General features: G+C 45.9%; 1 protein-coding gene across 7 annotated transcripts in view; it reads left to right on the top strand.

The window, feature by feature from the left end:
- The window catches only part of LOC146174899 (uncharacterized), a 266,551-nt gene that overhangs the window by 149,302 nt on the left and 103,747 nt on the right, over positions 1-13,502 (top strand). For all 7 annotated transcript variants that reach the window (XR_014702011.1, XM_084584108.1, XM_084584110.1 and 4 more), the window contains one exon: positions 10,425-10,485. Coding sequence is in view for 6 of the 7 variants with exons in the window: in XM_084584108.1 (XP_084440234.1) it covers positions 10,425-10,485 (61 nt within the window). In the remaining variant the exon portion in view is untranslated. The remainder of the gene's footprint in view (positions 1-10,424; positions 10,486-13,502) is intronic.

The following is a 13,502-nucleotide window of genomic DNA, read 5'->3' as shown; positions in this document are numbered from 1 at the left end:
TTCGGTGATCCGGTGTGATGTACATGGATATCATATCGGATAGAGTGCGATGAAATCGCTCAGTAAGACCGTTAGTCTGGGGATGGTAGCTTGAGGTTGTCTTATGAAGAGTGGATGACGCATGAAGAACTTCGGCAACGACTGTCGATAAGAAGGCCGTCCCGCGGTCACTTAGAAGAACCCGAGGAGCGCCATGACGCAGGACAATTGATCGCAAAAAAAAAATTAGCTACCTCTTCGGCAGAACCAGTCGGTACAAGGGCTGTTTCAGCGTAGCGTGTAAGGTGGTCAACGGCTGTTATACTCCAATGGTTACCCCCATCGGAGAGAGGTAGGGGACCACATAAGTCGATGCCGACTACGTCGAATGGCGTGGCGGGACATGGAAGAGGCTGTAGAAGGCCAGCGGGCGAAGAAGTCGGCCGCTTGCGGCGTTGGCACAGATGGCAGGAAGCGACGTATTTAGCTAGGGTAGAAGATAGGCCAGGCCAAAAGAATCGTCTTTTCACGCGGTCATATGTTTTGTCAAAACCAAGGTGACATGCAGTAGCGTCATCGTGGAAAGCCGCCAGTATACGTGGGCGAAGCGCACGCGGCATGACAGGGAGCCGACGAGTTCCATCAGGGCAATACACGTAGCGGCGTAGTATGCCATCTTCGAGTTTGAAATTGCGAAGCTGTCGGCGAAGCCTAGCATTGGGCGGGTTGGAAGCGCCGTTAAGGCGGTCGATGATTGGCCGACAGTAGGCATCAGCTAATTGCTGCGAGCGAAGTGCGTGTTTGTGCTCAGAATCGTCAAAAGAAACTGTTGTGATATGCGTCGGGGGAAGAGATGGTCGGCTGTGGTCAGAGGTGGAAATTCGTTGCGAAGAAAAACAGCAGGCTGATTCCGTAAGTGGGCAGCGAGAAAGAGCGTCGGCGTCTTGGTGTTGGCGACCCGATTTATAAACGACGTCGAAATTGTATTCTTGCAGGCGTAGAATCCAGCGGCCAAGTCGGCCTGTTAAATTTTTCAGTGAAGACAACCAGCAAAGAGCAAGGTGATCGGTCACAACTGTGAAGTGCCGACCATAGAGGTAGGGGCGAAACTTTTGAACAGCCCAGACGACGGCAAGACATTCCTGCTCGGTAATGGTGTAGTCTTTCTCAGCTGGAGTCAAGGTCCGACTGGCGAAGGCAATGACTTTCTCACGCGAAGTTACATCGCGCTGCAGAAGGACAGCGCCAAGACCGTGACCACTGGCATCAGTGTGCAGGATGGTAGGAGCACTGTCGCTGAAGTGGCCAAGAACGGGATCTGATGTGAGGGCGTGCTTTAGGTCGGTAAAAGCAGTGTTGCACTGTTCAGTCCACACGAAAGAGCTGCGCGCTTTAAGTAGTTCATGAAGTGGCGCAGCAATAGTTGCAAAATGCCTTATGAAACGCCGGAAATATGACGCCAGGCCGAGGAAACTGCGCAAATCTGCAGTCCGTTGCGGACGAGGAAAGTTCAAGACCGCGCTGATTTTATCTGGGTCTGGACGAATGCCCTCACTGCTAACCAGATGTCCCAATATTTTAATTTCCTTTTGTGCAAAGTGGCACTTCTTGGTGTTGAGCTGAAGGCCCGCTGAAGAAAGACACGTCAGGACTTCATTCAGGCGCGTGAGATGGTCGTTAAAAGTTGCCGAAAAGATAACAATGTCGTCCAAGTAACATAAGCAGGTTCTCCATTTTAGGCCACGAAGTACCGTATCAATCATTCTTTCAAATGTCGCTGGTGCGTTACACAGGCCAAAGGGCATAACATTAAACTCGTAAAGTCCATCGGGAGTTGCGAAAGCGGTTTTCTCTTTGTCGGCCTGATGCATTGGTATTTGCCAATAACCTGAGCGGAGATCCAAGGTCGAGAAATATTCGGCGCCTTGGAAAGAGTCAAGGGCGTCATCTATTCGCGGCATCGGGTAGACATCTTTACGGGTAATTTTGTTTAGTGCACGATAATCAACACAAAATCGTACCGATCCGTCCTTTTTTTAACTAATACTACTGGTGAAGACCATGGGCTTGTTGATGGACGAATAATATCGCGACGGAGCATGTCATTCACATTTTCTTCGATTACTTTTCGTTCCGAGAGAGAAACCCGATATGGTCGTCGGCGCACGATCGAGTTACCTTCAGTAATGATGTGGTGGTGTGCAACACTAGTCCGTCCCAGTGGTGGGGAAGTGGCATCAAAAATGGCTTGATGGGCTTGGAGCAATTTCAGCAATTCTTTGCGTTGGTGCGGCGTGAGGTCCGGACTGATTGTCTTCGATAGCATCGGAAGAGAGACGTGCGATGAATCACGTTGCTGAGGTAGCGGGGCGGTGAGCACCATAATGGACTTAGGGTGAGCATCCACTATGCATGGCAGGAAGTTCCTTCAGTCAGGACGATGGATTCACGGGATGTGTTCGTGGCAGCTAATATCGCTGAGCCGCTGCGGAATCGTACAAGACTTGATGGGAAGGCGATTCCACGTGCAAGATGACGATGAGATGGTGCGATAAGTACATCCCCATCAGTGATGTGTTCCGAAACAACGGTAACAAGTTTTTCGCACTGTGGAGGCAATACAGTGTCAACTGCGGCAATGAGGGAATGACGTCCTTCAGACATGTCAGATGAAAAATCACTGTCTGTCATATGAATGACACGGTCGCCACAAGAAATTAACGCTGACGCGGTCGACAAAAAATCCCAACCAAAAATCATCTGATGCGCACACGGTGCAAGCACAGCAAACTGCACATGGTGGCGGACCCCGTCTATAACAATTCGAACTGTACACTTTGCTGAAGGATGTAGAGGGACGTCATTTGCTCCACGAAGTTCAGGTCAATCATATGGTGTCGTTACTTTCCGCAAACGGTGGCATAAATTAGGGCGAATAACAGAAATTGCAGCCCCTGTGTCAATCAAAGCTTCGACCGGTAATCCTTCAGCTAAAACGAAAATCATATTATACGGGAGATGAGGAGGACTTTTGGTAAGTTCGCAGAGTGCAGTTTCACCTCCGGAAACTGCATCGCTTAGTTTTCCGAATGACGGGCAGGAACAGTTGTTGCTGGTCGAAGTGGAGAAACAGAGCGGCGGTATGGGGAAAGGGACCGGCGTCGGGAAACATGGGCGCCACTTGGTTCAGACGAGGATACCGGTGGTGGAGAGGATCGACGAGGTGGACTGTGAATAGATCGTCGCTCATAATACGCGGGTGCGTCACTTTCGAAGGCGTCGTAACCACGCCGCTCGTTCTGAATGCGTCGACGACAGAAGCGGGAAATATGTCCTCCGATTCCACAGTGGCAGCACACTGGGCGAGAGGGGCGCCAAGGTGCGTAATAGGGCGGCGTAGGCTGAGCCGTCGTCACGGCGTTGATGTTGTTGTAGGGCGGTCCTTGTCGTGGGGGAGGAGCAAAAGGAGGAGGGGATGCAGCAACGTGGGCATAAGTCGGCGCTGTACGAGGTGCAGGAGGGTCAGGTGCGGCAGGGTGGGTGATAGTTGCCAATTCTTCTTTAATGATGGTGCGGAGGCTGGCGTAATTAGAAGAGTGATCACACCCGTGCCGGCAGAAAGGCTCAAGGCTTGGAGCTCTTCGCGAATTATCGCTCGAATTAGGGTTCGTAGATCGAAGTCAGTAGAGGGGGGGCCAGTAGAGAAGTCGGGCTGCAATCGGGAGGACTGCAGCTGTTCGAGTCGTTGACAGGTCGTAATAATGGAATCAAAACTTGATGGGTTCTGGGCAAGTAGGGTGTTATAAGCCACAGAATTGATTCCTTTCATGACATGGTGCAGGCATTCAGGTTCAGGCATGGTGGGGCTAATACGCCGGCAAAGTGTAAGTATGGCCTCTATGTAAGAGGCATACGACTCATCGGGACCTTGACGACGGGAAGCGAGCTTGTTCCTCGCGATCTCAGTCCGAACTGCGGGGTCGGCGAAGTATTGGCGGAACTGCTGTTTGAAGGTGGGCCAGTTAGTGGTGTGGGGCTCGCGGTTGATAAACCAATTCCTGGCGATCTCAATCAGGTAGAAGGAAATGTTGAGGAATTTTAAAGCGTCATCCCACCGTTTGTAGGCACTGCAGCGTTCATAAGTGTCAAGCCAGTCATCCACGTCCTCGTCGCGACGACCGGCGAACAGCGGCGGGTCGCGTTGTCGTGTGGGCACAGTGGGCACTGTGGGAGGCGGCGGTGTAGCCGAGGTAGAGGGTCCGGCCGGGTCGGGACTGCTCTCGGTTGACATAACGATGGTGGTTGTTGCCAAACGGCGACCGGAACGTAGCTCCAGCGAAAGGCAGGGCACAACGCAGTAAGGGGATCAAATTTCACCTCCACCACGTGTGAAAGAAGGCCAGGTCGAGACGCCAAAGTCGTGACGGCAAGGCAAGGTACGCCGTGTCAGCGTTTTAATCTGATGGAGAACCCAGGCGCGTGCTGGAGCCGGCGCCGCGGGACGATGACGATGGTATGTACAAAAGAAAGAAGAAGATTATGGTATGTACAAATGAAAGAAGATCCGTGGAAGATCCGCTCACAATATATGTATATAGGGGAAATGAGGGTACTCGTTATAATACATGAAGGAAAGCAGCCAACAGTCGGCGAGGCCAGAGGAAAGCATTGGGAATTGTACCGTATGTATTTTTTTATTTTTACTTCGGTAATCACATACATAAGTAATGTAATCTGTTTTAGGGGAAAGATAAAAACAAAGTAGAAGGAAAAACAACGTGCCGATAATGGCGACCGAACCCATGACCTCCGAAGATTGCGTACGGTGCTCTTCCAACTGAGCTACATCAGCCACTGTCCCCGCAGCTACTTTTTGGGTATTAATGTTGTCTGTATACGAACTTTGAGAGTGTTCACCAGCGCCACCCTCAACCATAGCGGTGGACGTGGAACGTCCTCTGTTACCGCCAGCGTCACGTAGAACGTGATCAAGAACAAGACACTGAAAGTAATTAAAGAGCCAGTGTATGTGCTAGTAAAACAAAGGGAGATTTAAAGATTGGACGGGGATGTGTTATTAAAACTTCTTTGTGGTTAGACAGAACGCCAATTACCCCACATGATAAATCTTGTTTGGCAAGATTAGCACTTAGAATGATTAAATCAAGATGACATTTAGCCTGATTTACCTACTAACGATTTGTCAAATAGCAATGTCATGACCGATAGCAGACAGAGAAGGCCAGTGAGTCGCGATGATGCAATGTTAACCCTCGCTCATGATGTCTGTGACAGCATGAAACAGACGAAGGGAAGATCCAAGGGGACGATATATGACGCTAATTACGATATGCCGATTATTAAGTTAAATTTTACACCACACGGATTCAGTGTCTGGGGGAGAAAGTGAGATGGAAAATCTTAGGTCGAACATATGAGGTATGAGTAGAGCCACGCCGCCTCGTAAGCGCACGGCCCCAAGCCCAGGTGTAGTGAACTCGCAATCGTAAATACCACTATGTAGTCATATCTGAGAGATACCTATGCCACGAAATCGGCGCACATTTTTACTAATACGGCGCGGCGCGAAGCCCGCGCCTCGACGACATTCGAGAAATGCCTCCTTCGCCGCGCGAGTTGAGCGCGTGGCATTGTATGCATCGGCATCACCCTCCCTCTCATCGCTCAGTGATTACGGTGACTCACCTGGCCGGAAGATGCGAGTCTTCTGGAAGCTTCGGCAGCGCCTAACCAATGACGACGCGCGGCTCGGCGGGGGAAAATGGAATGCTTCAACGAACGAAGCTAAGTGTGTGCTCGTCAGCTTTGGCGCATTGGAACAGATGCGCCATATTTATTGAGGTAGTGTCGCTTGTGTGAGTCAGTCAGTATGTGAGCTAGTATTGCGGCGAGTTCGAAAGTGCTACGGGTCGACCCCCGTGGCTTACCCGCTGCTGGCAAACCTACAGATATGCGAGGGAGCGGCGCTCGTCTTACATGGCGGCTATATCGTGACCCTTGAGGCGTCGATCTGCAACACTGCCTGGTGAACAATTTAGTGTTTTTATTTGACTCTCTCCTGTATTGTGCTGTGCTGTAAGCCTCTGTGTTATAGTTTACCTCTTTAGTTGCATGCTTAGCATTGCTTGTCTGTGAACCTCTCGTCTGTGCATTTTAAGTGTTCTTGTGAATTTCTCTTTATCGTCTCCTGCTCTGTATAAAGTTTGTTTGTTTGTTTCTTCCGACTCCGAACCTTACTCCGGCTTGAACCGACGAAGGCTTGGCACCAAACGGCCACCCGTCCTGTTACTACAACGTAGTTGTATTCCAGCTGAGCTTGCCACGCAAGTCGAGGGAATCTCCTTTGCGACCAGAACAGCTACCCCCACTCACTCTAAGGGTGTCTGGGAGTGTGCGCATCATTAAGGGCGCATCGTTGATAATAATTTCTTTATTTCCATGAATGATGGAAGGGACTGCGGGTAAACGTCGCTTGAGAAGCAAGCGACTTGACAGAGCCCGCAGCCTGCTTTACAAGGCAAGCAACGAGAGAAAAGGAAGCAGACATACTTAGCACTTGACCTAATGCAAAATATACGCAAAAAATAAAATCATAAATATAGACAAATCACCTGATAATTGCTGCTTAGCAATTTAAGAAAGCATAAATAATAAAACGTTAACGTAATACTCGCGCATGACATATATGAAAATCAACACCTGATTTCTGATAATAAATAAAAGTGTTGGCAATTTGTATAATATTTTTTGTGTAGAATAATTAGCTCGCGGAGTGACCACCTGCAACTGTTCTGTGCATCTTTTGACGTAAGAATGTGTGTTCCTGGTAAGATTAGATAATTCATGAAGAAACTTTAAATTTTCCTTTGTCTCCAGTTAAAAAGCTTAACTTGTAGATATAAAAGTTCAACACGGGTATTATATATGCTTTCCGAAATAAGTCTAATGTGTGGGCATTGTAGGGTAAGTTAAATAGTGCTCGAACAAATTTTTTTACAATATATGTATCTTCTCTAGATAACTATAGAGAATAACTCATAATTATTAATGGGTGACAGAAGAATGGACTAAAATAAAAGACAACAAATCTGAAAGCTTTTTGACAATGCTACGTGCGCTGATGTTAACGACGAGATTACCAGAAAGAAGTCGGGGAAAGGGTCGATTAAAAGTCGAATGCACAGAACTTTGATTAGGTGCAAACACTAATGAGTGCGTACACTTACCCAAAATATCACGAGTTTTGTTGATGAAAGCATGTTCTTTTCGTCACAACCCCTGCGCCGAAAGGAGGCTGATGCATCCCAGGTTTTTTACGAGGAATCCGAACCCTTGCAAAGCAATATTCTTTAGCGAAGAAAGTTTTACCCTTGAATACTGGGATGATTTTAGGGCCTTATTTTTGTCGTTGTAGTTCAAGAGTCTGATAATAATGGGGCGTGCATAATCTGCGGTTCCTCTAGCAAGCCTATGACAGCGTTCAATACGGGGGCAGCTGATCTTCAGATTCTGAGAAAATAAAGATGCAACTTCATTGAGCAGTGCGGGCCAGGCTTCATCGGGTTCTTCGCAACACCAGATATCATCAGATTGTTTCTTCGAGAACCGTTTTCGATATCTTCGGTTTTTAAGACCACTTTTTTTTACCTCGGCTAATACGGTATCTTTTCAATGCGTACATCGGAGTAAAAACGGGGATTTTGAACATGGATGTGGCCTCAAGTGAACCTACACGCGCCTCTAATGCATCAAAGCGGTTGGAAATTGACTGTTCAAATGACTTAATATCTGCGATGTCTCGAACCAGATGATTCTGCCCCTCCAACAGTTTAGCGAACATTTCGGATATAGAATGCCTTCATTTTCATGGGTACAACAGAACAGTGATCTTCGGCAGTCACCTCTAATGCGGAATTGGAAGTACTGCCTGATCGGGTAAGAGGTCCAGGATTCAGCTCTACATCACCACTCATGAGGAGGCTTGTGGCACAATATAACGTGTGAGCACCAAGACACAGGGCTAAATGGGCAAGGACGTAGCAGCAGAAATAATCTATCATCAGATCTAATACACGCCGCATTAGAATACGGATATACCTGCATGAGCAAGAAGCAACGATTAACCATCGTATTTGGCCCGTGCAGCCTATCCCACTGAAGAGCCGATCGATGTGCGAGATGTTTATACTCTCGGTGGTTTACGTCACGGACCAGAAGCTGCCGACGATTGGTTGATCAGAACAGAAGCCGCAAGGATGACTTTCATGCAGGAACTTGTGGAAAACACTCCGAAGCTATCGTAAATGGGAGCAATAGGGCAGTCTCCGGGCAAGCACTTCATGTCATCCTAGTGCCCGACCAGATGTGAAGACACGAAGTCAGTCGATGATAGTCCAGGCCATGTGATGCTGCAGACGTTGGCTTCGGCAAGGCAGCCGAAGAGCTGCATGAAGAACAAGCAGCGATTAACCCTCGTGCCTCCGAAAGTACAGCCTAGCCAACTGAAGAGTCGGTCGATGCGCGGGATGTTTATACTCTAGGTGGCTGATGTCACGGACCGGTAGCTGTTGATGTTTGGTTCATCAGAAGAGAAGCCGCGAGGTTGACTTGCATGCAGGAACTTGTATAAGCACACGTTGGGGCAATCGCAGATGGGAGCGATAGGGCAGTCCCCAGACAAGCACTTGATGTTATCCTCGTGCCCGACCAACTGTGAAATCGTGTCTTAGGCCCTTAATCTCGATGAGTCAAATTTCAATGTGAGCCCCCGCTTGCCGCAAATTCACAAATTTTGTTACCTAAACTCTTGAGATCTGAATTCCTTAGGAGTCTTCCAGCACAGCGTCACTTAGTCTATATTTGGCTTTCAATATAACACGTGGGTAATTCGTCATTAATTGGACACAATGCCTGATATCATGTGCCCCTTCGAAATGATGAGTAATAAACTGAATAAACATAAATTTCACCCATTATGAACAAAAACGAATGACTCAGTTTGTGGCCGACGGCATGTCCAAGCACGTTTGCGTTGTGCTCTGAGCACAACGCTGAGCACAGCACCAGATTAACTGGAGCGAAATGGGAGAGGCCTTCACCCCTCAATAGGTATAGTCCGTAATGATGATGATGATGATGATGATGATGAGCACAATGCAACCTCAAGCATTGCTGTAATTGACAACTAAAATAAATGCGACACAATAATAGTCCTACATTCTGAATCAACATATCGTTTCTTAAGAGTTAAGCAGAAGGAATATTTATAAGTCTCTATCTAGCTTCTCATACAGCTTCATAGGAATCTGTACATCAGTTTTCACGGTGCTACAGCAAATTTTAGTATTGAGGACACAAGGGCTCATGAGGTTTTTTCACCGGTCGGAGCAAACAAATCTGCATTGCTTCGCTATTTCTTGGCTGGTGAACCTGGCTAGAGATCAAGGAACAGCACGTGCACTTCGTTGCTGGTGTGAAACTTTGCACAGGTTGGTGCCTTTGCGTGAGTTGCTCTTAAATAAGGAATCCTCTTCGAGGCTGGCTACAAAGGAATCCGCTAAAAGAGTCGTTTCAGTACTAGAATGTCATTACATTTTCGTCCTCTCTCTCCGATATGGCGCCATATGCTCTTTAGCAAGCGTGTGTTCCATGCCAAGAACCATTGCCAGTTATAGGTAATAACAACCTAACAACTTCGTTCGTTTGCGCTATCTTTCTAAGCAACCAGAATTCGTTTTTGCAAAAACGAAAATTTGAACTCCTTCATTTGTTAATCAAAATGTTTATTTTATAGTGGTGCATATGAACCTAGGTTATATACTGCGTTGACATTCATTGGTAGAGAATGATGTATTTTATGAACAAGGCTGGCACTAGTTCTCAAAGAGGTCATTCCCTATTCGCATCTAAATGAAGCATTAGTGTGCCCACAGTATGGCCTCTGGCCGGTACTTCCTAGCAAGTAAAGGGAAGTCGCCCGACAAAAACTTCTTGCATGTAAGATTGAATGCGCATGCGTCGTTTATTGGCATTGAATGAGGCAAGTGTTCAAAAGATACCACAGAAAAGTCATTCCACATAGTCCGTTTAGAATATAGCTGCCACCGGTGCACTTCGCTTACACACTGTATGCTATACAGTTCAGAAGAGCGTGTTGTCGGGCTTGTTGGTTCTGCATAGTATATAAAAGAAATGCGCCACAACTTAGACAGAACACAGGAAGAAACACATACAACAATTCACGAGCGCACGTGAACTGTTGTGTTTCTTCCTGTGTCCTAAGTTGTTGCGCATTTCTCTTATATACTATGCTATTAAGCGCCACGCATTACCCTATACCATGGCAAACCTAAAACTAAAATGCGCTTTTTGCAGCAGTGCAAAATGTGTGATTCGCGAGAATGTTTGTTGCTTTGTCATTTCAGGTTGATGGAACCGAAAAGACCTTGGGACGCTGCAGAAGAGGAGTGTGCATTGCCGACAACGGTCTGTGAGCCATAACGCAATAATTTATTGCGAGAAAAAAAGGGATTTATTTTTTATTACCAGGTCAAACAAATATTATTCTGGGCATTCCCAGTTTGCTCTGCTCAGTAAAGTCTGTTGCATGTGTGAAGCCAGTATTGAGATAATGTTTTAAGAAGCTTTTGTTTCGGTTCACGTTCTGAGAAATGTTATCATCTGCAAAAGTATAACCATTCCACGTGATGCTAGCGGTGTACTTGAAATCATCTAAGCTATTCCAGAGCTCGTGTAAACTAAAACAATTCATTAAAATAAAGCTTATACCACATGTTTAAGCTAAAATAAGATTTCAATAAGCATGAAATTCAAAAATGAATGGCCCTAATTACAGTATAATGTGCCAAGAAACATATAGTTATTTACCAGCATTTTAAATAGCTTAAAACATTACCATGATATACTTATCCAGAATAATTGTTTTTATCCTCATTTTTGTTCTCACATTTGTTCTAAAAGCAGGAGTGACAACAAAATTGTTTCTTCTTTTATATTACTTCAAGCGCTGTGTTCATAGATCACCTGATCAATGCTTATCCTGGGAGCAGGAAAATTTTATTTTTTTTTGTTTAGCCAGTTCCTATGTGAAAATATTCAGTGGATGTCGCTTTAAGGCTCCGATAATATTGTGTCGTGTAGATGTAGAGTTGATCACGCTTGCCTAGATAGCGAGGGTGGTGTGCTTCTCAAGAAACGTAGGAAATTCTTAGCACACCTTTTTCAGGGCTGACTTTGTGGCTGCTCTAGACTCCAGTTATTATCTCTAACGGCAGCAACCACATTTAGTTATCCCTTTAACCTTTCCACAGTGCCCCTTTTGAGCGCTCGCGACCAGTCTAATCAACTCTTTATATGTCGGTGCCTAATAAGGAAGAATATACAGAATCACAATTACGTACGTGGATGAAGTGAGCCAACACTGTACAGGCTGTTTGCCATTCCTTCGCTTAATCCGTGTCCGTATTTTACGATCGGAGAGGAAGCGTACAGTAGGTTATAGGAATAACTTCAGTAAAAGACATTTTAGTGCACATCAATGCGAATAAATGGACATGGACGGGGCATGTAGTGCGAAGACAGGTCAACCAGTGGTCGCTTATGGTAACATATTGGACGGTAAGGAAAGGAAAGCGTAGCAGAGGGAGGCCGAACGTTAGGTGGGCGGATGATGTTAAGATGTTCGCAGTGGTCATGTAGATACAGCTATCACAGCCCCGGATTAATTGGAGAAAAATAGGGGAGGGTTGTGCCCTGCGGTGGGTATAGTCCGGCTGTTTAGGATGATGATGTTCGTTAATGCTCCGAAAAAAATTAGGCATCCGGCAGTATAGACGCTAAAAAACTTAGTTGTGGTTTAACTCCGGTTAACTCTAGCTGCCATGCGATAGCAACGGCGGAGGCTTCTTTTGCCTGCTGTATTATTCCCCTATCACGCCCTATCAGTGTAAGATGCTACATTATTGTGGACTCTTAAGCTCATCCTTTAAGAGTATGACGCGAGAGCGTAAGCTCCCTTACAAAAATGCCATATCTGAACTTATAAAAAAAAATCCAGATCAGGTATATCAGGAATTGGGCAGATATGGTATATTAGGACAGATCTAGGCCAGATAAGGCATATCTGCCCAATTCCTGATTTCGAGTACCAGATAAGGCATATCTGGTTGTATATGTCTGATCTGCCCAATTCCTGATTTCGAGTACCAGATAAGGCATATCTGGTAAGATATGCCTTATCTACCCAATTCCTGATTTAAAGATCTAGCCCGCATGGCATGTAGATTTTGAACTATAGATCTATATATCTGCATATCAACATAACACTTTATTACAACACACACAAGACAATTTCAGTATTCCAGCTAAACGCACGCTAAATCAAGTTTGCCAAGGGAAACCTGAATTTCCCATTTTATTTCAAACCTTACAGGATAATAGCTTTGAAACCGCAGGTTTTCTTTTTCCCTGCCTATATGGAATCGCCCAAAGACGGGCCTGAATTACGTGTGCATACCGAGGGTCAAAGACATGCTCATCCGTTAGTAAATATTGAGATTCTACTGATTTAGGCGCGATACTATGACAAACTAATGGAATATCTGAACAAAATAATGTCTACACGAGAAGCTAAAGTGAAAGACATTAACCTATTAAATTAGATATTACATTTTTATTCTACTCTTTTACACACAGAGCTTTAACCAGTAAATGCTTTTAGTTTGAGCTGGTTTACTTGTGAAGCTAAATAAAATAAACGGCTAATAATCGAACGAGACTACTGAAAGGAAATTTAAATGTTTGTCGATACCCGGAAAAGGTACCGCTAAACTGCAGGGCGATAAAACACACACTGCTGGGACTGCTGATAATACCTAAACCTTAGCAAAGTATATATAGGCTGTCAGGAAGTACCGGTGTTACCTTAAGCAGAGACTGCAGTGCAAAATGAGCGAACGCGCCTAACTCGTAGTTACTTTTGAAATTAAGAGAGAAAAAAAAAGAAAAAAGCATGTCCGATGGCATTTCTCATGACAGCAACAGCTCTGCCGCTAAACCAAATCAAGCATGAAGCTACTTAGGTAGTGCAAATAATAATATTATTAAACAACGAAGGACCCTACCCACCCACTGAAATTTGTTAAAATTGCTGGAGCGAAAGACAAAGCAACGAAATGTATGGAAAAATATCACATACTGGCAATTACCATCCAATTTACTGATTGGAAAATTTTTCCATGAAAATAATAAAGCGAACAATATCCTGAGGCTGACAAGTGCTAGTTCCCGACAAGAAGTCTCACGCTCACGGTTTTGGTGATCGGGCGTGAAGATGAGGCGGCACGATGAGGGTGCGATCCGACGCAATGGTGAAGATTTGGCCGGGCCACCCAGAGCAGAAGCCTCAAAAAGCTCAATCGACCATCAGGTTCGCTGCCAAGGCTGGGGAGGCAGCTTCCACCGGCTGTGGGACACAGTAATTT

This window comes from Amblyomma maculatum, chromosome 11 (assembly GCF_055883805.1).
Source record: "Amblyomma maculatum isolate TAMU_Amacu chromosome 11, ASM5588380v1, whole genome shotgun sequence".
NCBI lineage: Eukaryota > Metazoa > Arthropoda > Arachnida > Ixodida > Ixodidae > Amblyomma > Amblyomma maculatum.
Note: the sequence above shows the minus strand (reverse complement) of the source record. Positions and strands in the feature narration are given on the sequence as shown.